The 21850-nt window shown below is 37.5% G+C and overlaps 2 protein-coding genes across 6 annotated transcripts in view; one reads left to right on the forward strand and one right to left on the reverse strand.

The window, feature by feature from the left end:
- The first annotated feature begins 95 nt into the window (after window positions 1-95).
- FANCL (FA complementation group L) lies at window positions 96-21743 on the forward strand. Of its 3 annotated transcripts, XM_053973430.1 has the most exons (15): window positions 96-199; window positions 1971-2024; window positions 3011-3071; window positions 3501-3583; window positions 3818-3874; window positions 5495-5592; window positions 9111-9207; window positions 11856-11924; window positions 17341-17491; window positions 19104-19187; window positions 19305-19350; window positions 19440-19521; window positions 20282-20398; window positions 20681-20752; window positions 21069-21743. In XM_053973430.1, the coding sequence occupies exons 1-15, from the start codon at window positions 101-103 to the stop codon at window positions 21102-21104; spliced, it is 1206 nt and encodes a 401-aa protein (XP_053829405.1). In that variant the 5' UTR covers window positions 96-100; the 3' UTR covers window positions 21105-21743. The 3 variants fall into 3 exon arrangements, with proteins under 3 accessions (XP_053829405.1, XP_053829406.1, XP_053829407.1); XM_053973431.1 differs by lacking the exon at window positions 3501-3583 and having other exon boundaries at window positions 1966-2024; XM_053973432.1 differs by lacking the exon at window positions 19440-19521.
- The window catches only part of VRK2 (VRK serine/threonine kinase 2), a 41116-nt gene continuing 40129 nt past the window's right edge, over window positions 20864-21850 (reverse strand). For 2 of the 3 annotated variants that reach the window (XM_053973428.1, XM_053973429.1), the window contains exon 15: window positions 21316-21404. Coding sequence is in view for 1 of the 3 variants with exons in the window: in XM_053973427.1 (XP_053829402.1) it covers window positions 21165-21404 (240 nt within the window). In the remaining 2 variants the exon portion in view is untranslated. Of the gene's footprint in view, window positions 21405-21850 lie in introns of all 3 variants that reach the window. The other variant, XM_053973427.1, reaches the window with a different exon arrangement.

A 21850-nucleotide genomic window follows, 5' to 3' on the forward strand; every position in this document is an offset into this window, starting at 1 on the left:
CCCGCCCCTCCCTTCCTTCCCCCTCAGGCGCGTGCGCCGCCCGCCGGCGGGGGCGGGGCCTCGCGTTCGAACGGCGGCGGCGGTGGTGGAGAGCGGGAACATGGCCGGGACGGGGGCGCGGGCTCTGTTCCGGCACTGCCCGCTGCTGCTGCCGCAGGACCGCCACGGCACCGCCTACGAGGGCTTTGTCACTGCCCAGGTACCGCGGCCCGGGCGCCGCTTGGCCGGCGGACCTTACTCCGAGATGGAGGGGGGGATATTTCCTGCCCTGCCGGGTCTGGGGAGGGAGACCGCTTCTTGCTGTGCCGCGCCTGGCTTTGAGGGGGAAGCGCTTCCCGCCCTGCCGGGGCTCCTGGCTGAGCCACCGGGAATGTGACTTGGGGAATGCAGTTTCCCTGCCCTGAGGGATCTCGCCACCGTCCCGCAGGGTCTGCCCAGGGAATGGCTTCCTGCTCCCTTCTGGGCTGGGTTAGTTGCGCTGACAATAGTAGTTTTGGGGCAAGGCTGAATATGCCCACGTTCATGGCCTGTGGTAAAAGCTGACATAAATGACTGATAGAGGGTGTTTTCCTTTCATTTACTTTTGAGGCTTCAGCTGAAGCGTCTGCATCGTCCTTCGGGATGTGGAAAGCGCGGTGCAGGGGGCAGAACAGCGCCTAAGGCAGGGTGAGGGGCATGCCTTCACTGACACTGTGCAGCTGTGGCTCCTTAAAATATCACATACACAGAGCTCTGAACGGGTGTATTTTAATTTAGAAATAGCGTGGGGCTTTACTCCTCTGAGTAGATGGCAAAAGACACGGGCTGTGTCCACTAGCATTGTCAAAAATGTAGTTGACATTGAGATTGAAAGCAACCTCTGGAGGTCCTCTGCCTTAAGTAGCTGCTTTAGACCGTTTGCAGTTGGGTTGTGAATATCTCCAAGAGTGTGCAACCTCTTAGATGGCTTGTTCCAATTTCTGATCCCTTCTTAAGTATTAATGAGGGTTTTTTCATTCTGTTTAGGTGACATTTCCTGTATTTCTGTCACCTGTCAGTGTATGTCACTCAGATCTGGCTGTACCTTCTTTAGTCTTTCATGATCCGTCTTTTCTCCAGGCTAAATATTCCAAGCTCCCTTAGGCTCTCCTGGCATGAGAGAAGCTTTGAGCTCTTGGTCACCTTCAGAGCTCCTCCTTGGATTAACTCCAGTATGTCCATGCTTTGCCTGTGCTGGGGATCCAGTACTCCCAACTTCAAGGTGTCCTGAGCTGGGGTAGGGTCTGGAATAAAAGTTTTAAGATAAGTTATCTGCTTCCTTTGCTTCGAGGTTTCACCAACTTTCTGTATTTCAGTTTTATTTTGCTCATCCCGTAATAAAGTAGAAGGACAACTTCAATAAGGACTGAAAATACAAGTAGGGGGGATTTAGAAGCTGCCTCATGTGGATTGCACTAACAAGAAAAAAAATTAAATTTATGTACTTGGGGCTGCTTTTGTTTACAGTTTGTAAAACTCTGCTGAAATGTACTGTGGATCAGTGCCCAAGGTTCTTTTTAGTGTAGTTACTTTTATGATAAGCATCTGTTTTGTCTTTTACTGGAGTTGAAGGCAAACTTTCATGTACAGTAGCATGATTTGGATTAAATTGTATGTTTTTGTCCTGTCCAGATCTGGATAAGATTTATTTTTCTCCTGAAAGGTGTTATGTTTGCTTTATGAAATGTGATGTGCTGAAGAATTTTTACTGAATATTGTGAATTAAAGGTCAAGAGTACTTCAGCTTCAGAATTAAAATTAACATTATTTGTACCTGTCACTCATACTGCTTTTTATCCCTAAGGAAAGAGATTCTGAATAATACTCCAGAAAGACAGAAATGACAAAGTTTCTTTCTTAGTAGCTGATCTGATGGGGAATCATTCCCACAAGTGTCTAATATTATTCTTTTCTGACCTTTTTATTAACTAAATACTTATTTTCAAGGGTAGAAACTTCCACATCAGGATACTGCTACCAGTGGATTTGCAATTGAAAAATGCCAGGTAAGAGAATTTATGGTAGCAGTTTCTAAGTGTGATGTAACAAAGTTAATTTTGATAAAAGCAATAATGGATATGAAAATGAGTTATTCTTTTTTTTCCAATATCAGTGTTATTAATTAATTCTCATTGGTTTCAGCTTAACCTTGCAACAAAATTGCACAGCATCAGTGTTAATAAATGCTGACAATAAGTATTGCCTATATCAAAATATTTTGTTGTTAATTAATTTTGAAACATGTTGTAATTAATTGGTTGTATTTACATATATGAAGCAATGTACTTGGGAAAAAATTGTATTTTTTATATAATTTGTATTTATAGATCATTTATATGTCACCATTTGGGAAACAGCAAATTCAATACAAAGTTGTAAATTTAAGCAATTATGTAAGCAATTTAAGCAATGATGGTTAAAAGAGCTTTTTAATTTCATTTTCTGTTTGCGGTTTCTATGTATTAATTGGTATGGCCCAACTTTTAAATAAAAGTCCTGTTCTTATTTCTGTGTTTATCCCAGCAGTGTGTGGGAAGTGGGGTGAAAGAGGCTAATCCACATACATGGATGAGCCTTTAACTTTGTATTTCCTAGTTCTGCCTAGGCTAGCCCACTCCAAACTGGGAGCAGATGTGGTATTCCATAGCTTTATTGCTTTCTAGGCTGGGGTAATTAAAACTGCATTACAGGTAACTTTGACATTTTCAGGTTATCAGTTTTAAATATTAGTGTATTTTATGAAGTAACACTTGCTTGCAAGAATTATGTTGTTGTTTTCGGCTTTTGCAGGTTGGTGCTTAATTTTTAATGGGCTTTGGCATAGTGACATTTGGAAGTTTTAAGTAACTTTGAACACAAAACTCAAAGCAGTTTTGAAGTATTTTTTCCTTCCTTTGTTTTTTTCCAAAAAAAGCTGTTGTGTATAGAAGGCTTTCTGCTCTCTTTGAAAAATGATGTACTGAGAGTTTGAAATTTGTACAAAACTGTCTAGGATAGAGTGCAGCTGGTGTCTGAAGAGGATCCTGCATGGGTATCGGCACATTTTAAAGCAGGTATACAAGTTTAAAACCATGTACTTAAATATTATTATTATTATTAAACAGTCTTAAATCTTTGTTTATAGTGATTCTGTGACATCTTGTGCTCACACACCTATTCTGAAAGGGTTAAAGAACCTTCCTTTCATTGTAGAGCCAAGATTTATTTTTAAATATAATGAGAAATGGATGAAATTTTGTAAATATTTATTTTTATTCAACTTTTACTCTTTTTTTTTTTTTTGAGATCAGGCTAGAACCATTTTTAATAAATGACTGATGACATTTTACTGGAACTTTTCTTTACTCTCTCAATTAGAAACAGATTCTTTTTTTTTAAATGCATTTACTTTTTTACAAGTTTTTCACAATGCAAAGGAGAGAATTCACATTAAATATTAATAGACTCTGTTCATTCTTGGCATCTAAATCACATCTCAGTAGCCAAACGAAGCTTTGGAGTGAGGATACAGCAGCCTTGGAGTCCCAAGGAATACGTTGTTTCCAAGGAGGAGCCTTTGCCACAGGTGCTGGTTGAGACACTGTATCTCATGGAGGTGGTTTCAATGAATACATAAATGATGCCAGGGGATGTTTAATTCTCAGTAAAGTTTCCTGGAACTTCTCTTCTGTAATTGAAAATTTTAACATGTGGTATACACTTGGTCTTTTTATGTTTGGTTTGACAATACCAGAAAAACTGTTGGGCTGAACCACCAGAAGTTATGAGTTACAGAAAATTAACTGATTCTTTCCTCCAGAGACTGCACAGCTGCCCAGATCTTGTCAGCTTTATGGTGGAGCTGAAAACTGTTTTGGTGAGTGGAAGAATGTATGTGTGGAACAAGGGATGTTCTTAGAGCTTTGGGTTTCACTTTCAGTGTTTTACAGATTACTGTTCCATAGATATATAGCTACTTTTTGGGGTTTTTTTTGGGGTTTTTTTAAGAGGTGATTTTGTATATATGCTGTTCATGTAATAGCTGTATAAATATCCTTTAGGATTTTAAGTGACTGTATTCTTTGGAAGTTGGAGTGCTATAGAAAATTTAAAATCCCAGCAAGGGATCTCAGTGTAGAGCCATCCTCTTTACAGTGATTTTCTTGGAATTCCTGTTATTCTCTAGATGGTAAAGCAGGCTTGTAATTATACAATGGGTTATACAGTCAGTGGATTGCTTTCACCTGTCTAACAATTTGACAAGTAAATGCAGAAAGCTTTTTTTTTTTTTTTTTTTTTCCCCAATATTTCAGAGGCTGCTGTTTATTCTTATTTTAAAAGTTTTTCAGGTCTGGGGGTGGAAAGTAGCAAACCCTTTAATAAACACGTAACGGGGAATTCTTATCTATTAGTGAAACATTATACTATGAGCATTCTTGCTGATGAATGCTTCATCCAACCTACTTTACTTTAGGAATAAAACACAGGAAGTATTCTTCAAAACCACAGCAGAAATTCCTCCTGGCATTACACTGCTGCTCTACTCTGCTTGGAATAGGCCTAAATAAGAATGTCTATTTTGGAATACTTTACAGTAGTTATTCCAATCTATTTGCCTATGTACACAAGCACTCAGAAAATGAGAATGCAGTGAAAGTGTAATTCATTCAAAATAGCAAAATAGTGATCCTCAGTTACTGCAGAGAATGAAAACACTGATGACGGTGTAGGAGAACTGGCAGAAATTATTGTTAAAGTTGTCTTATAAATTATATTTTAATTTAAATTTATTTAATTTAAATTATTAATAGTTTTATTCTAAATGTTATAAATGCATGTGTTCTGTAAGCATAATTTTAGCTTAAATGCACTTTTAAAGAATAAGTAGCAAAACACAACTGAAACACATGGTTAGGGCTTATTTTACACAGTAATATTAACTTTTTGATAAAAATTCTTTTTGAAACATTACTACATTCTTGATAAGTGTCTGTACCAAAACTTATTCCAAGGGAGGCTGTGATGTTAAAACTGAGAAATTGATTTTGTTTTTTGATTGCTATATAAAGTTTATATATATATATATATATAATACAGGGAATATCTTAGATGTGTTGTCTTTTGTGGCAGTGGAGCCCAGGAGGCAGCTGTGGGCTTAATAGAACCTTATTTTGAAATGTTCTTTCAGTCAAGATGCTTGACTTCAAATTTATTAGCTGAAAAAGAGGCACATTTGATATTTGCATCTGAAGACTCCGTTGTCAACATCTGTGGGGTTTTTTTAAATTGCAGATGTTTTCATTACCAGTATCTGAAGTAATTTACCAAACAGCTTCTTTGTCTGTTTTAGCTGGAGGCTATAACAAAACAAATGCAGTGTACAGTTAATTTTACATAAGCTTAATATTTCCAAATGAATTGCAAAAATCACATGGCTAAATAGATGCAAAAATATTGAAATTGCTCCTAACGATGTTTTTAATGTTCTTTTAAACAGGAAATTGCTTTAAAGAACACACAAGACCTGCACATCCCACGGCCTCCAGAATACTACACCTGTCTTGTCAGAGATCTAGAAATACTGGGCTGGAATAGGTATGATCATTTTAGATCTTAACAAGTATCATCTTTAGGATATCTGTTCCTCTTTTGTATTTGTGAGCTGAACATATCAAATGTACTTGTTCTGTTCATTTACCCTATTCAGAAACTGATTTTGCTTTGTTTTTAAATTAAAAACACCCAACAAACCTGTTATTAACTGAAGGGATATTTTCTGTCTCAAATAACTGAGCTGAAAGGTGATACACTGCTAAGAAATAATTTCTTCTTTGACCTATAAACTACTGGTATATTAAACATATTTAATGTTAATATCTAGAGTTCTCTTTTTCCCTATTTTTTACAGCTGGTTAAGACTAACCCTATAGATTATGGTTGATAGTCATTTACCTTTATGCTTTCATAAAGACATTTCTTACTTTTTTTAGAATTAGCATAATAATTTTTAAAGAACCTGCTCTTTCAACACAAGGATCTTCTTAGAGGAATTTATTATTTATTCCACAGAAAGGTAAATCTACCCAAAAAAAGTCATGAGTGGGGGAGAGAATGTGAAAGGCTCTCAACCCAAAACTTTAACAAGAGTATCTTGTTCTAAAGGAAATAAAGAAGCCTTAAGTGTAAAAACAGTTTTGAGTTTTCCCACCTGATTTCTATGTAGATAAAGTACATGTGATTAACACTAAGTGGGCACTTCAAGGCCCACTTTTATTTAAAGATTTAAAACACCCTTGAGAAATCAGCTGAAGTTTTTGTCAGTGGTTGTCATTGTTAATATGTAATTGTGCTGTACTCTATTTAAATTTCACAGACTTAAGTCTGAGAATATTAGGTAAAATTTCTTAAACACGTGGGAAGTAAATTTTCAATTATGTTTGCTCTCCCAAAATGGATAAAAAAAACAAAACACCAACCAAACCAAAAAACACCCCCAAAATCTTGAAGAAGGGTTGGGGAAGTCAGTCACTGATCAAAGGACTATGCTACACATAGGGAATCACATCAGATTTATTCTGACTTGAAAGGAGAATAACCTGGACAGGCAATGTGAAGTCCATTAGCAAGTCACACCTTTGATTTCAGAGTGCTTTTAACACTGAAGTGACTCTCTAAGAAAGCCTCTTAACTGAGGCTGATTTTGAGTTGTAAGTGATGCTTTATTTGCATGGCAGTTAAGAATATTCTGCAATGATCTTTCAGCAGAACTGCCTGTGTTTGGTGCTGGCAGTGAGGAGCAATCACTGCTCCTTGAGCTTTATTTAAGGATTTTTCTTAGGAAAAAACCCTTGCTTGTTGTGTACCCCAGATTTACTCATTCCTAGCAAGTTTTGGGTCATGCTGGAAGCTGACTGCACCCAAATCCAACTGAAAAATTAAAAGATTTGGACTGGGGAAAGAGAGATACTACTGCAGGAGTAAAGTTATAAGAAAGGCTCTTCTTATACTTCCCCTTAATCAGGCTGGTTGAGTTAGTGTCTTGGGAAGGCAAATTATCAGCTATAGAACACCTGTAGGACTCTTATAACCCTCATGGGGATTCAAAAAGATTGCCAGTATTTCTTAAGTCCATGTCTCAAATCTCAAAAATCTTATGCTTGATACTTTCCCATTTATTTCATATGAAGTATCTTCTCTTGCCTTCTCCATTTCCAGGGAATCTTGCCTGGTCCTGTGCTCTCAGTCATTTGTGTGTCATGCTGGACTTCAGAGGTTTACTTGAGGCTTTCCATCTTTATGCTGATTCCTTTTATTCCTTTTTTTTTTTTCTTTTTTTTTACTGTGATAAAATAGCAGAGCCTACAGAAGAATAAAAGTCTGTAGAAGTGAAGTATCACTTATGTACCCAATTCCTTATGTGTTTATACAAAAAGTGTGACTTCAAACTAAAAGAATCCATACTTTCTTATAAATTAAGATTGAAGTGGTCCAAACAAGATGAATGAACAGGTAAAATCCCAGACACCTTGGTAGCATCCCTTTAAATTTTGTTTTCCTTTGCTGTGGATCTTTGTAGCACAGTCCTGCAGGCACCAGTTGTGCTTTGGTGCAGACACTTTTGCAGACTTTTCACTGCAGTACCCATGCTGGGCCTTAGCTGCTGCTTTAGGAAGTCCCCATCCCAGAAAGCAGTAGATGGAGGGCTGGTATAGAGGTAGTTTCTCATCTTTATAAAACTCTGATACACTTTTGAGGTGAAGTTGGAACAAAGTAGGAGTAATGATTTTTTTCCCCCCCAGTTAGAGGAAGAATCCTCTAATTCTTTCAAAGTATATCAAGTTTAACTGGCTCCAGTTAAATTACACTTTTATCAAGATTTGTCTTTCTTTCAGCTGTTGTGGAGAAATACTCCCAGAAATCTGCAGGTCTCTTTAACATTGCATTAATCAGCGTTAAACATGAAATAATCTCTCTCTCCCTTCTTACTACCACTACTGCTTTTTCCATCTGTATTTTTCAGTTCCCTCCTATTGAGGCTATTTCATTTATGTAGACAATTTTCATCTTTTCACTTCTTTCCTGGGGATGTGCAACCCTTTAGTGTACATCTACTTTTTCTTCCACAAGCCTCTACAACTCTGTTGCCAGCTTCACTTGAGAGAACCATGTGACTTTTTCTAGCATGCAGTGGTTTAAAAAAAATAAATGTTGCTTAAGCCAGCAAGCAGATGCTCTCTCTGAACTCTGTTAGGCCTTTCCATCAGTCTGGGTGATAAGTTGTGCAATTATCTTGGGCTGCTTTTTATCGTTACACAGGAATGACATAGTAAAAATGCCAAAATATCCACATGCCCAGTTTACTGGTAAATATATGGAGAGATTTGAACCTTTTTGGCAATTGTTGAAGCTACTAAGCAGAATCCACCTGTAGAGAACAATATATTTTAAAAATGTATCCAACTTTATTGTGGTGGGAGAAACAAACCAGTGACATCTTGAGCAAAGAGAAGTTTTAGAACTTTATCACATTTAGTATGTACTTTCTGCTTGCTAGGGTGCATGAATACAGTGTAAAACTGTCATGAAATGAAGGCAAATCATCATAAATAACTCATTTTGTACCTGTTCAGGTACTATTTTCTGCAGAAAATCGATTTTGGAATATGTACCAATATGCACTGAATTTCTCACAATAATAGTATTGATAATAAAAGAGAACTTCATTGAAGAGAAAAGCAAATCAAGAGCATAAAAGTCTCATAGAGTAAGAAACTGCAGAAATGGATCAAAAATTTGACAGGAAGTTTAATGTGTACATAAGTAGAGGCTGACAGGAACATGCTGTGTGTGTCAAAGGTTCTGGTGATGGAAAACTGAAACATGGTGCTCACTGACCACAGCGTGAGCCCTGACACATGTTGTAAATAACCCAGAGATATATGACTGCATTAAGCACTAGGCTGGTGTATTAACAGCAGTAAATCTGCAGCAGCAGAAATGCTTGGCATATAGGACTCCTTCTGATTAATATTTGTAACAGACTAATCAGAGTATTGCAGACCTTTCAAACTATGTTTTCTGCAGTGCTCTGAGAGTTTTCTTCTCTCTTCCAGAGTGGCCTATGTGGACACTGGGCTGACCACAGTCAAGTTAAAAGCTGAAGACTCTTGTGGTCGACAGCATCTCATCAGTCTCAAGTTAAATTCAAAGGTAAATTGATGTGGGACAAAAGATCTTGAGGCTTCCTTGAAATATATTGATTGTTCTTAATTCATTGTGATTTTAGAGGGTTGGTTTGCTTGCTGGTGTGTCTGTTCTGCAAGGTGATAGGTCACTTAATATTTTTTTTCTTGAGTTTTTGGGCTAACTATATTTAAAATTAATATTGGATTATGGTTATCTGTAAGATGCATCTGTGCATCACATGAAAAACACTTTGATATTGCACTCATTTTACTGGATTACAGACAAAGCCACCTGGGAGACTTTCCTTCATTATCACTCCATCCAGAGACTGTGCACAGAACAAGAATTAGAGGATGTTGGGTTGGTTATTAACAAGTCTTGCTGTTGAAGTCAGAGATGTAAAGATTTATGAAAAACTGAAGTCAGAAAAATTATTTCTTTTTAGTCTAAATAAATGTCTAATTTTGACAGTATTTGCAAATCAAACCCATGGTATTTGCAGAAGCAGAAAAAAAAATTAATTCTTCCTGGTACTTATCACTGAACTCAAATTACAACGTTCCTTCATAGAATGTCTCATTTCAAGGCATAAATCTCTCATCAGAGACTGTGAATATCCAGGCTGTGTGGTGACAATTGCCTGGCAAGTAACTGTTGTCTTCAGAAAATCAGTCCAGGGGGAAAAGGGATCTGAAAGTGTCTGGATGATGTTGTTTGGGACTATCTGTGGTCCATCATCTCAAGTTATAATCTTGAAAGCATGAGGAAGGGGCACGGTATTGTAGCATGAAATCCCACCTTCACAGGCATCCTGTATTCCTTTACAAACCTTTACAAAGTTTACATTCCTTTACAAAGTTTTTTTAGTCTCACATAACATGAACAAGCTTTACCTTTGAAGGGGAAAAGGAGGGGAAAAAATACTGTTTGGGAATGAGTGTTTCTCAAGTGGATTTTTAGAAAGAGTAGAACTGTCCTACATGCAGAGAGTAATGAGTGCATAATTAATTTGCTAGTCAGTCCATTATTAAATACACTGATGGGAAAAGATCCATCAGGAAGTACAATTATGGTCTATTTAATGTGCAAGGAGAGGAACCAGGTTGTGTTGTTTATAAGGAATAAATATGCTTTGTGTGACACTAGAAATTTGGTGCAACCTGTTGCCCTAAGTTTTTCTTGCTCTTAGGACAAAAAAAGTAAAGTATTTTAACTGTTTGAAAGCATAGAAATGCAGAAAAAATTACAGGGCAATGTTCCTTTTTCCCAAGCAGTTGCCATGGTCAAGCACTGACACTGGTGCATTGGCTGGTTCTGTTCAGCCTTAACTTAGCACTGCCCTGAAGGAATGGAGATTTCCATTTTCTGTCCTTGTACAAGCTTGTGGGGTTTTTTGATAGTAGTAAAATAGCTGAATACTCCTCATAGCAGAAGACAGCACCATCTAACAACTAAAGATTTATACAATAAAAAGGTTAGATTATCAGACTTGCCTGTTTTAATAAGTAATAATCCTTTCTCTTTTTTTTTTTTTTCTTTTCCTTTCATTTTGTTTTCAAGTGTTTTTGATGATGAAGGATCAGTTGCTTGTCCTTTTTAAACCATGTCTGGCATTTAAACTTGCCAGACAAAATTTGTGTGTGAAATACTGTTTTGGTGACATGGGGATTTGATTTGCCTTCATACACACAGACACTACATTTGAGAAGACTTGGCTGAAGTCTTTTTTGGGAAGACATTTATTTTAATAACATGCTTTAATAAAAGTGTGTTTATTTTTGTTATGCTGTTTCTTTGATTAAGATCAGTGCAGGAGCATGTCAGACCTCAAGGCTTCAAATAGGCCATTGGAAGGATTTTCCTTTTGTGTAGTAATTAAGACACTTTTGGTAATTATGTGAATGATCTGGCAAGGGGTATGAAAATGCTTTGTCTAGATAAAGTTAGCTGCATGCTCAGAAAACCAATATAAATATTGTATTTAATATTTGCTTAAATTGGTCTAAGAAAAATAGGATGATTTCTGACATACACATTTGATTGTAACTGTAATAAGCTAAGATGTCACAGAATTATCAAACCTTTTATAGGTTCTTTTTTTTAATACAGCCTTTTAAAAATTTTCTTATTGTTACCTCAATTTGGATTGAGGTGGTTTTTTTTTTCATTTTGGGTCTATGTTCACTCATCTCTTTTTAAATAAAGTACTCTAGATTACTTTCAGTTTTAAAACCCAAAATGTTACCATTCAGAACAAATAGTTCAGCTTAAATGAAAATTAGTTCTTGACTCATGGAAGAGTTGTTTGATATTTTAAACTTTGCTTTCTAGTATGTATAATTAAGGAGAAATTAAAAAAATATTTCATGTTTGTTTCTTAAGGTTTCTTTAATGTTCCTTTGTGACCACTGAACACAGAAAATTGTGATTCTCCTGCCTTTACTAAATACTGATATATAAAACATTTACATGTTGTTTTCTTCTTTAAATTATAATTAACATTCATAACTATTCCTGAAAATGCTTTACATACTGTTTCCTCTCAGAGCCAAGTTCTCAAGATGCTTGAAGTGCTCATATTTTGTTATCAAATTTGGCAGCTGAGTATCAGTCTGACTTTAAATCACTAAGGGAAAAAAAATCCCAAACTGTATTTTCTTTCCCTCCCTCAGTATCCCACAGAACCACCAGATTGCCTTGTGGATTTTCCTGTTCCATTTGCTGTTTCCTGGATGCCACAGGTAACTACTGGACTAGGCAGCTTTTTAAAATAAAAATACATATGCAGTGGAGGGGTGGTAACAAGGGGTTGGCTTTGGTTTTTAACTCCAGCTCTTCTCCTTGTATGCATTTTATTTCTGTACATGCTTATGAAAATGTAATAGCACTGAGTTCCATATTCTTTATCATAGTACCTTGAATATCTTCCTTGCTGTGAGAAATATCTTGCATGTTGTATGTACTTGTTGGGATTTTTTTAAGATGTTCATATAACTGAAAATTTTCTAGGAATTATGGTGGGAAAGTGAAAAGGAAGTGAAATGTAGAAAAAATTACTGTCTTCCAGAAAAGAAACACCCTCTAAAGTTGACAGACATGGAAAAAAGGAGTTGGTTATCCTATAGAGTTTTCCCCAGTTTGTTTTCCTATAGAGTTTCCATAACTTAATAAAACTTTTCCAGTTATGATCAATATAGGAAAGTATTTAATGAAATTCTAATTTCTTAGTTTAACTGATGTTGCTGCTATGAAGAACTATGCTGTCTTTTGTGGGTCTTTCACATTATTTCATATACCTTTCTTCCTGAATAGTGCATGTGTGCTATATTAAATGAATTTAAATGTGACCATTCAGATACAAGTTAATTTGAATGTAGAAAATAATTGATATTTCATTTAAATTGGGAAATTAGTTTTTACATAAATGATTGCACCTGATAATTTTAACTCTTACAAGGGTTTCTACCCAGCAATAAATAACAATTTACATAGGGAACATGGCTGGGAGGTTGCAGCAGGATGAGTTTAAACTGGGCTTAATAAAAAATTATAATTTTTCTGCAGAGCTCAAGGTTCTGTGTGTTACCTCAGACCCACTAATATTGAGAGGAAATAACTTCAAGGATCAACCACTGTAAATGAAAAATGTATTTATTGATGTAATTTTAGGTTTTGATTCTCTGATATGGTTTGGAACAGTTTAAATAAATGTTTTTCCCTTGAATTTTACTAGAATCCTTACACTCCAGCCAACATTTCATGTGCTGTTTTTAACCTCAAACTTAATAAGTATTTTCAACAGTGTTTTATTAATTTTACAGCCTTGCAATTTATGTTAGCTCACATTAACAACATTTCAAACATCCCTGACTGCTTCTCTGTGTTTACTATTAGTAATTTTAAAGATGGACTCATGTTTTAATAAAATGTTCTGGAAAAACCTGACATGGAGCAGCCTTTGACAAGTTAAAAAAGGGGGTGGATGTACTGATACTGGCACTACAGCCAAGGAAAAATCCTCTGTTAAATATACAACACTGCTGCTTAAAATCTTTTTCCAGTTAGAATTACCTGGGGACTACTTGATCACATGAACAAAAGGTGTTTGTGTGTAAGTGAAGAGCCTGTTCTGAAATCATGAGCTGCAGAGAGCCTGCTCTAATCCTGAACCAAATACCAGCAGACAGAAATGCTTCAGCTGTACAGCAGCTTTTGCAAATTGACCTTATGTGTGTGGGTGACATGAACCCAACACTTGTGGGGACAAATGGCTTTGGTAATTGTGTAAATTGTGTTTATTTTCCAAATGTGTGGGAATCACTGTGGCGAGCAGCCCTCATACCGTGATAAAATATGGGTTAAGCTTAGATAATGCTGCAACACCACTGGTAGCAGAATTCAGCAGGTACTCAAGTGCATGAAAATTTTGGTTCCTAAAAGGGAAAAAGAACAGGCTATACCTCTTCTCTAGTAAAATAACGTGGTGTTTTGGTACCAATTGGTCTTAAACTTTTAATATTACGCTTTTAAAGTATAAATTGAAAAGGCTTAACTAAATTGTTGCAATGGCACCATTAGAATATAAACTGCTATGAAAGAAAATATAAATAGATTGCAGGTAATTGATTTTTCTTTCCCACCCCCTGTGTATGCTGCTGCCTATTTCAGGCTCATGGATTTTAAACTTGAGGGGTTGTTGTGTTTTGTTTTGTTTTGTTTTTTTTTTTTCCCTTTTTTTTCCCTTCCGTATAATAATAGACATGGCTTTATGGCATTCATATTAAAAATGGGTAATTTTCCTTATGGTCCCTGTCTTCCTGCTGGGTTGATAATGTTTTGATGTATTTTTCTTTTGCTCTGATGAGAGGTCTGCTGCTGCTGCTCTGACATATTCATTTGGATGAATAATTATAACTTGCACAATGTCAAGCTGAAGATGGTGGGGTTTTGTGCGTCATGACAAGCCCAGTAGCCAGTGCAGGTGTCTCACAGCATGAGCAGCAACAGCCAGTGGATTCTGGCTCAGAGGAGATGTTTTAGAGTAGTAAGAAATCAGCACCAAGGGCAATGCTGCTGCTGCTGCTCCTGCTATAAGTGCCAAATAAATGCAGAGTGCTTCTCAATGACAAGTGCAAGAACATCTACTTAATTCTGTTATAGCCTTTTTCTAAAGAACCAGATAAATGTGCTGTCTCCAGTTTTAGCCCACGCTCGAAATGCAGTTCTGGAGAATCAGGGTGTTTCACGTCAGGGTGAGGTTTCCAAACTGACCACTGCCTACATGGCTGGCTACATGAAGGTCATGGGACTGGAAATTAATGACTAATGAGATCGTGCAGCAGCCAGCAAGGAAAAGGGAATGCAAGGTGCAGAAGGTGGAGTGGTGGGAATGAGATTATTCTTGGGTTATTTAGATGAAAACACAATAAAAAGCATCGTAATTGTGCTTTTTCTTGCCAAAGGAACTTCACAGGCACCAGCTGTAAATGCAGAAAATGGAGATGGTTGACAAGACACTTTATGAAGATTTCAGGCTTGTGTCTTGGCTTGATTTCTGTTAAGGAGAGGGGAAGTTGTTAAACTGCTGTTCATGAGGAACTGTTTCCAAACAAATCTAAGGAATCATAAATTCTTTAGGTGATTCCTTTTCCATTTAATGACTGTTTGCTTTATTACATTGTATTTTATTTATTAATTCATGAAAGGCAGAAAGGTAATGGTACCTCTAGTTTAGGCTATTTCATCTTTCTTATTAGGGGGTTTTGAAGTTGTTTTAATTTTGGATAAGCAAATTTTGTGTTAGGAAGAATTTTAGCCAAAAAATCTCAGAATAAAAATTGCATTTTTATCTGTTTTTGAAAAATAATTTGCAAGCAATTGTTCTGTATTTACCTTAATTAGAACTTTTTTTTACTATCATTTGATTACTATTTAGTTCATCCAAGATTTGGAGCACATGCTTGAAATTTGGCAGAACAGCCATATAGGTTACAGCACTTCTTAGAAGTTCCTGAAAGGCTTTATTGGTTTTTTGGCAGGCACAGACTCGAGATTTTCTCTATTTTTCCCAGCTTCTGTGACTTTAGATATAAGAACCAAGAGTAGAGTGAGGTTTTTTCCCATTCTTTCTTATTCCTTTGATTGGAGGGAATGGTGTACGGGCAATAAGGGTGGACTTGGGAGAATGTGTGAATTGGAGGAAGAAAGGAACTGGCATGATGAGCAGGTCCTGGTGATGAGGTGGAGACGACAGAAATGGAAATAAAGAGGTTGAGAAATCACATGATATTTTCCTGGTAAAAGAGAAGGTGTGCTCCCCTTGGAGTCAGGGAGGTCCAGAGTATCTGATTTTCTCTGGACAAAGTCAGTGGTGTGAATGGATGTGGGATCCATGGAGTCTGATAACACAGAGGTGACACTGGGGTCACAGTTCCTGGGACCCATCAAACAAAGCCAGTGTGTTTGTGGAGGATGGAGGAGCCAGTTTGGCTTTGTGAGTGCTTTTACAGCGAGGGTGAGCAGCATTGACACTCTGAATGAGGAATGTCTTGTTTTCCAAAGAATTTTTACATATTTCACACAAATTCTAATTCATTTGTATGAGGGAGACCATGAAACAGAGTTGTGCTGTTTGACATTATTAACAGTGGTCTTGGTGTAATTTAGACCAAAGAAAAGTGTGATCTCAGGCTGTTCTAAAAGTGCTGGGCAGCAACCAAAAATTAGTTGGTTAATCAAATAAAAAGGAATCTTGGGTTTTCATGGTTTGCATGACAAGCAGGTGATGTATTTAAATAGCTGTAGATGCATTTACGTATAAACAGGAGACAGCTGGCAACATCAGTGAAGCATGCAAATAAGATCAAATGAACAGTGTAGGAAAAAAAAAGATTTAACTACCTTTTTAAGGAACATCATTGCAAAATTACAATTAGTATTAAAATTAATTGGATTTTAAAACTTATCTGTGGGTTATAATCCCTTGATGTTTCTTTTTTCTAGTGAAACCCTTTGAATTCCCAGAAGATAAAGATAAAAATGATTATTAGAGGATTTATCTGTATGTGATATAGAAAAACGTAAAAAATCAAAATGGAAAGCAACTGTTGCAAGTACCAGAAAATTATGCTATTAATTTAAGTGTCATCAGAGCACAAAAGATCACATTTCAGGACTGTGTGAAAATTATTAAAATACTGGAAATAATAGTACTTAAGATGAAGATACTATACTCTAAGATGTGGTTAAGTGACTGACACTATTATATCACTTCAGGTATTATAAAAGTAACAAAATGCTTTTAAAGATAATAAGCGTTACATTTTGAGATTGGCAGAATTCACACTTCTCTGCTTAGGTGCTTTCCTACTTTAATATAATTTAACAACAGCAGGAAAAAATGTAGCATTTTATTTCCAAGCTATGGTGTTTCTTTCTAAAATACACATGCACAAAATATAAAAAGTTATTATGTAGAAAAATTCTATTTCTTCATCTGAGAACACTCAGATAATTTGCTGCTCTTTGTCCAGGGGAGAAAGGAAGAATATAATCACTACAGATTAAAGGAAACCATTCCTTATATATTTTGTTTCATTCATAGAAATATGCCTGTCTGAGAACAGAATGTTTAATTTGCTTTTTTCTGTTGACCTCAAGATATCTGAAATCTGTCCCTCAAGGGTGATCTGCACCTGCAAAGGATTCCCTTGACCACCAAGTGTTTTCTCCTCTTGCAGAAGTCTTTTCCTGGGGAAATGGTGACTTCTTTTTGCCCACTGATAATTTCAAAAGATTTCTTTTGCATTGCTGTCCTGTATATTGTCCTGTCTAATGAAAGATATTTCTGATTCTGAGTAATCCACTTTCAAATATTGAAATCCCCCACATGTAATCCTCTGCTTATTAGATAGTTTCTCCTTTTCGTGCCTTATTTATAGGGTTTGGAAGCTGACCTTAAGCACCTGTTTTTATACTGCTTAATTTTGAGATAATGATGAGGTTGTTAGGTGATATTCCTTGTTTTATGCTATCACGATACACTGGGACACACACGTGGATTTCAACACTCCTTAAATTAATAAATTGGTTTTTAAATATTCTCTCAGGTTGCTGATGGAAACCCAATGAAATCTGTTTAAATTTCTTGTTTCTTAGAACTCCCTAATAGACATTTACAATCAGTTCCTGGCAGCATTGGAGTCACTGAAGGAATTCTGGGATGCCCTTGATGAAATCGATGGGAAGACATGGGTGCTTGAGCCAGAAAATCCCACACGGAGTGCTATAACCAGAAGAATTGCAATAGGTAGGAAAAGATTTAAAGGGATACAGTGGATTTGAGAAGTAAAACTCAGGGAAGCTGTTTTGTTCTGCTTGTCTCATCTGATGTTGCTTCTTTGGGTTTGGGAAAGGAAAGGCAGCACTTAAAACCAAAGACAGAACTCCTCTTCTGCATATTAAAAAAAATGTTCTAGAACAAGCTGATCCTGTTTGGGAAATTCATAACAACTTTCTGGTGTCAGATAAATGAAAATTTCTGCAGGAAAACCTTGTGTATTTGTGAATTATGAACATGGAACTGTTAACAGCTGAGCACTTACATGGTAACCCTATAAAAATCAGGATTTGTGAAACAACAGCCTAGGTGAAGCCCTTACCTCAGTCACAAATTCCAGAGTTTCACACTTTAGATTCATCCTATCCTGGAGTGGAAGGAATATTAGAGTGCAGCCCAAGGGGAAAAAGGGGGTTAAAGGAGGCAAGGGGAAAGGACAGAAATAAAAGAGAAGTAACAAGTCTTCCCTGTCAACACCTGAAAATGTACCCCAGTTTATAAGTGGCGTCTGGCATTTTAAGGTCTTAATATATATAGGATAAGGAATTTTATAGTTATATAAAATCCACATCATCAATAGCAAATTGTAGAAATGTGAGAATACAGAGTTGGACCCACGTTGTCCCTGACAGCTGTAGAGGGAGGGAGGAAGGAGCTGGAGGGAAGCTGCTTCACAGGAGTGGAGGGAAGGACGGGAAAAGTTCAGCAAGTGGTTGGAATGCCATGGGTCAGATGCCACTTTGTGTGCAGTCAGGGAGCTTTGTCCTGGTCCTGCTGCCCTTTGCCACAGGCCAAGGAAAAGGGAAGAAAAGCCTCAAAAAGTGCCTTGGAGCAGAGGAGGGACAGGGCTTTGAGCCCTTTGTTGTCAGGCACAGAGAACCTTCAGCTACCTCTGAACTTTGATTTCATTCATTCCCACCTCTTCCAGGATGGAAAGCTTAACACAGCTTTAATTACAGAAAAGGTTGGGTTTTACCTGTGCTTGTTTCAGAAGAGACTCTGCTGTGATGTTTTGGAACTGGATCCAGAGCACCACTGAGCTGCTCCATTCCCTCTGAGGAACAGAGCCCTTCCAGGAATGGTGGGGTGTCTTGTAAAGCCAAATATTTGCTGTTTCAAAAATACAGTATTGTTGTCTCAGTCCTGGAATTTGCTGGGGAGGGGACAGACTTCTGCTGCTTAATATTGGATTTGGGCTTCTCTTTTTAACTGTAAAAGATAAAGACAAATTACTAAGTTACATGTCTCTAAAGTTTCACCAAGATTTTGGATGGGTTTTGTCATCTAACTTGGGTTGATTACATTTATTTCTGAATAAGTGTAAAGGTTTAGCCAAGTCTAAAAGAAATGCAAGCCTGACAGGTTTTCTTAATCAGTTGCTATTTTTAATTAGTTTGTGGAAATGTAAATATTTGATATATACTGATATTTTGTACAATCATTTGGATACCTCACAACTTTGTTATTATTTATCCTATGAAACCCAGCCTGAGTTAACCAATTTAAAACTGCCTTTAAAAATGGTTCTTTTTTCAAATCCTTGACTGCAAAGCTTCCCCATGGCCTTGCTTTCACCTTGCAGGAAACAATGTCTCGGTGAACGTAGAGGTAGATCCTCGCCATCCAAACATGCTTCCAGAGTGTTATTTCCTTGGAGCAGATCACGGTAAGGCAGCAAATTCCACTGGTTTCTCCTTTGGACTCAGATCTCTGATCCCAATCCCTACCTGGAACCTGAGAGGTTCACTGGGGTGATGCCATTATTCCTGTCTGTTGCTTGCAGAAGTGAACCCTCTGAGAACTAAACTCAACAACAACATGCACTTGTGGTGAGTGTCCCCAGTAAACCAGGCTGGAAACTCAAATGGTGTTTGCCATTCCTCGTGTGGATTTTTCTCTCCCCCTCTCCCACCCACAGGGATCCGGAAATCAGTTTGTTACAAAACTTGAGAGAGCTCCTAGGAATTGATTTTCCATCTCGTGCTGTGTTGGAAAAAAGCGTAAGTTGGTTTTAGTTAATGACCAGTTGTTATTACTGAAAAAGTCACATTTAAATGGTCACTTTCTAAGAGCCAGGGACAATCAGAGACTTTTGAGAGGTAATTGGATTAATACATTGTCACACGGACTTCTGAACTTCAAGCAACAGTTGTCAGAGCTTGTTAACCTTTGATTAGAGGTGCACACTTCCCTGTGGCCTTCATAGGGCATTGATAACAGGCTCCACTATTAAAGGGAAAAGAGGAAGTTCCAGAGTGGCTAATGAGATGTGGAAAGTCCAAACATTTTGTTAGGGATGTTGATGACTTCAGTTCTAATTAGATGGAGCTGCTTAGAGGGGACAAGAGGCCATCCAAATACTGGTGCATTTCAAACAAACTGGGAACTAATTTTTGACAATGCTTTAACCCTGGATTACGAGCTTTGCTTTCACTCATGAAACTTCTAAATTAAGATCTGACTGAGGGTTTGTGTCTAATGTCAAATTATAATGACAAATCAAATTTGCTTAATAAACAAAAAGTGCCCAAAAGTATGAAAGTGCTTGTTGAAGGAGATGTAATTCAGTAAGGGATGAAATATAACCCCGTCAGGTCTTGCACATCTGGAACCCAGTGTCACTCTAAGCCATTGTGACATAAATATGTATGTCTTAAAAGCAAAAAATGGTAATAGTAGCTGCAAAAGCAAAACCACAGGTGAAGGTGTTTGTGTGTGAGCAGCCCACCCCTGCCTTTCAGCTGCGCTGTTGTGTTCCAGGACTTTGCCAAGGACTGTGGGATCTGCTATGCCTATCGGCTGGATGGCAGCGCACCCGACCAAGTGTGTGATGATCCTCGCTGTGGGCAGCCCTTCCACCAGGCCTGTCTCTATGAGGTAAAGTGACCAGTGACACAAACTGTCATTAGCTGGCACGTTCTGGACAACAAGCACTGGCCACTTAAATTCTGCATTAAGCAAGAGCCCATAAGGAACATTGTGGCAGTCACTTGTCCTGTCATCCCCGATTCCTACATGAGCTGTCTGGGAAAGGGAATCACAGTCTGACTTTGCATGTGCCCTGTCAGATGTTCATCAGCTGAACTCTGGTAATTAATAGGTGTTTCTTACATTGGAGATGAAACCAATGTGACTTTTAACCTACTTCTTGTGTTGCAGTGGCTACAAGGCCTTCCTACCAGCAGACAGAGTTTTAATGTCATCTTTGGTGAATGTCCCTATTGTAATAAGGTAAGGAAATCCAAGGAGTAGGAGTGAACTAGAGTGGAAAAGGCAAATGCACCAGTGTTTAACCGAAGGTTTCTGACACAGTATAAAGACAGCCTCACACTAATGCCAGAGTAATTAAAGACCACACTCATTGTATTTAATGATACTTTTTTTATGCCATAACAAAAGGTTCACTTACAAGCAACAAAAAGAATCCCAACATTTATAACAGAAGCCAACACAAATAGCTCAGAGAATCCATAACTACTGAGTGCAGATGAGAACTTGCCTGTACAAGGCATGTACTGACAGGATTATTTAAAAACTTCTTTTTAAGCCCCTGACACTGAAATCTTCAATGAAGAAACTCTAGGAAAAAGCTGCATTGTGGGAGCACCACTGCGCTCCCACTGAAGACACTGGAACAGCAACATCAAAGCAGATACAAGGACAGGACAATGAGCAGCAGAAGCACCAGAACAGCTGCAGTGTAGGGGTAGGTTTGATCGGCAAATGCCAGCTTAAACACAACAGAGAGAGAGGGACGAGTGGTGTCAGCACCAGCCTGGGATGCTGCTGCAGGAACTGGAGTTACAAGGTGATTGTGTTTCTTTTGGGGTTCTGAGAGTATTCTGTAAGGGTCAAATGGTGGCAGCTCTCTTGCAGTGTCTTCCTGCAGGGGAAAAATAGCAGTGATTATAAAGCTAATATGAAGTGAGATGTGAATCAAAAAAACAGAGATGCCATTGAGGTATTTAAGTTATCCTAGAGAAAACATTACAATTCTTACAGAGTCTTACCTCTGGAATTTGTACTTGTATGGATATTTTATGGTAAATATGTAACATAAGGCATGGTTAAACACCTCCTAAAGAGTCATATCTATATTTACTATTGAAGTCTACAGCTGAAATTCTTCTTTATCTTTGACTTGTATCCAAAAATGTTTAATATATTCAGTCTCTCCTGTGTTCCTACTAATAAAGGTTTATCCTGGAAACTCAAGACATGATTTTAAGTGTGAATGTGCTGGTCTGATTTGTGTAAGTTTTGCATTTCACAGTGAAGCCGAATTTCTGCCCATCACAAGGAACATAAACTTGTAGAGTGGGACTTGTT

Source organism: Vidua macroura, chromosome 3 (assembly GCF_024509145.1).
Source record: "Vidua macroura isolate BioBank_ID:100142 chromosome 3, ASM2450914v1, whole genome shotgun sequence".
Classification (NCBI taxonomy): Eukaryota; Metazoa; Chordata; class Aves; order Passeriformes; family Viduidae; genus Vidua; species Vidua macroura.

What these genes read in the sequence shown, in the direction of transcription:
- FANCL (XM_053973430.1), top strand. Translation starts at nt 101, where the DNA reads ATGGCCGGGACGGGGGCGCGGGCTCTGTTCCGGCACTGCCCGCTGCTG. An exon ending in AGGAGGAGCCTTTGCCACAG is followed by an intron (nt 3,584 to 3,817) that starts GTGCTGGTTGAG and finishes TCTTTCCTCCAG; the next exon opens with AGACTGCACAGCTGCCCAGA. An exon ending in ACCAGGCCTGTCTCTATGAG is followed by an intron (nt 20,399 to 20,680) that starts GTAAAGTGACCA and finishes CTTGTGTTGCAG; the next exon opens with TGGCTACAAGGCCTTCCTAC.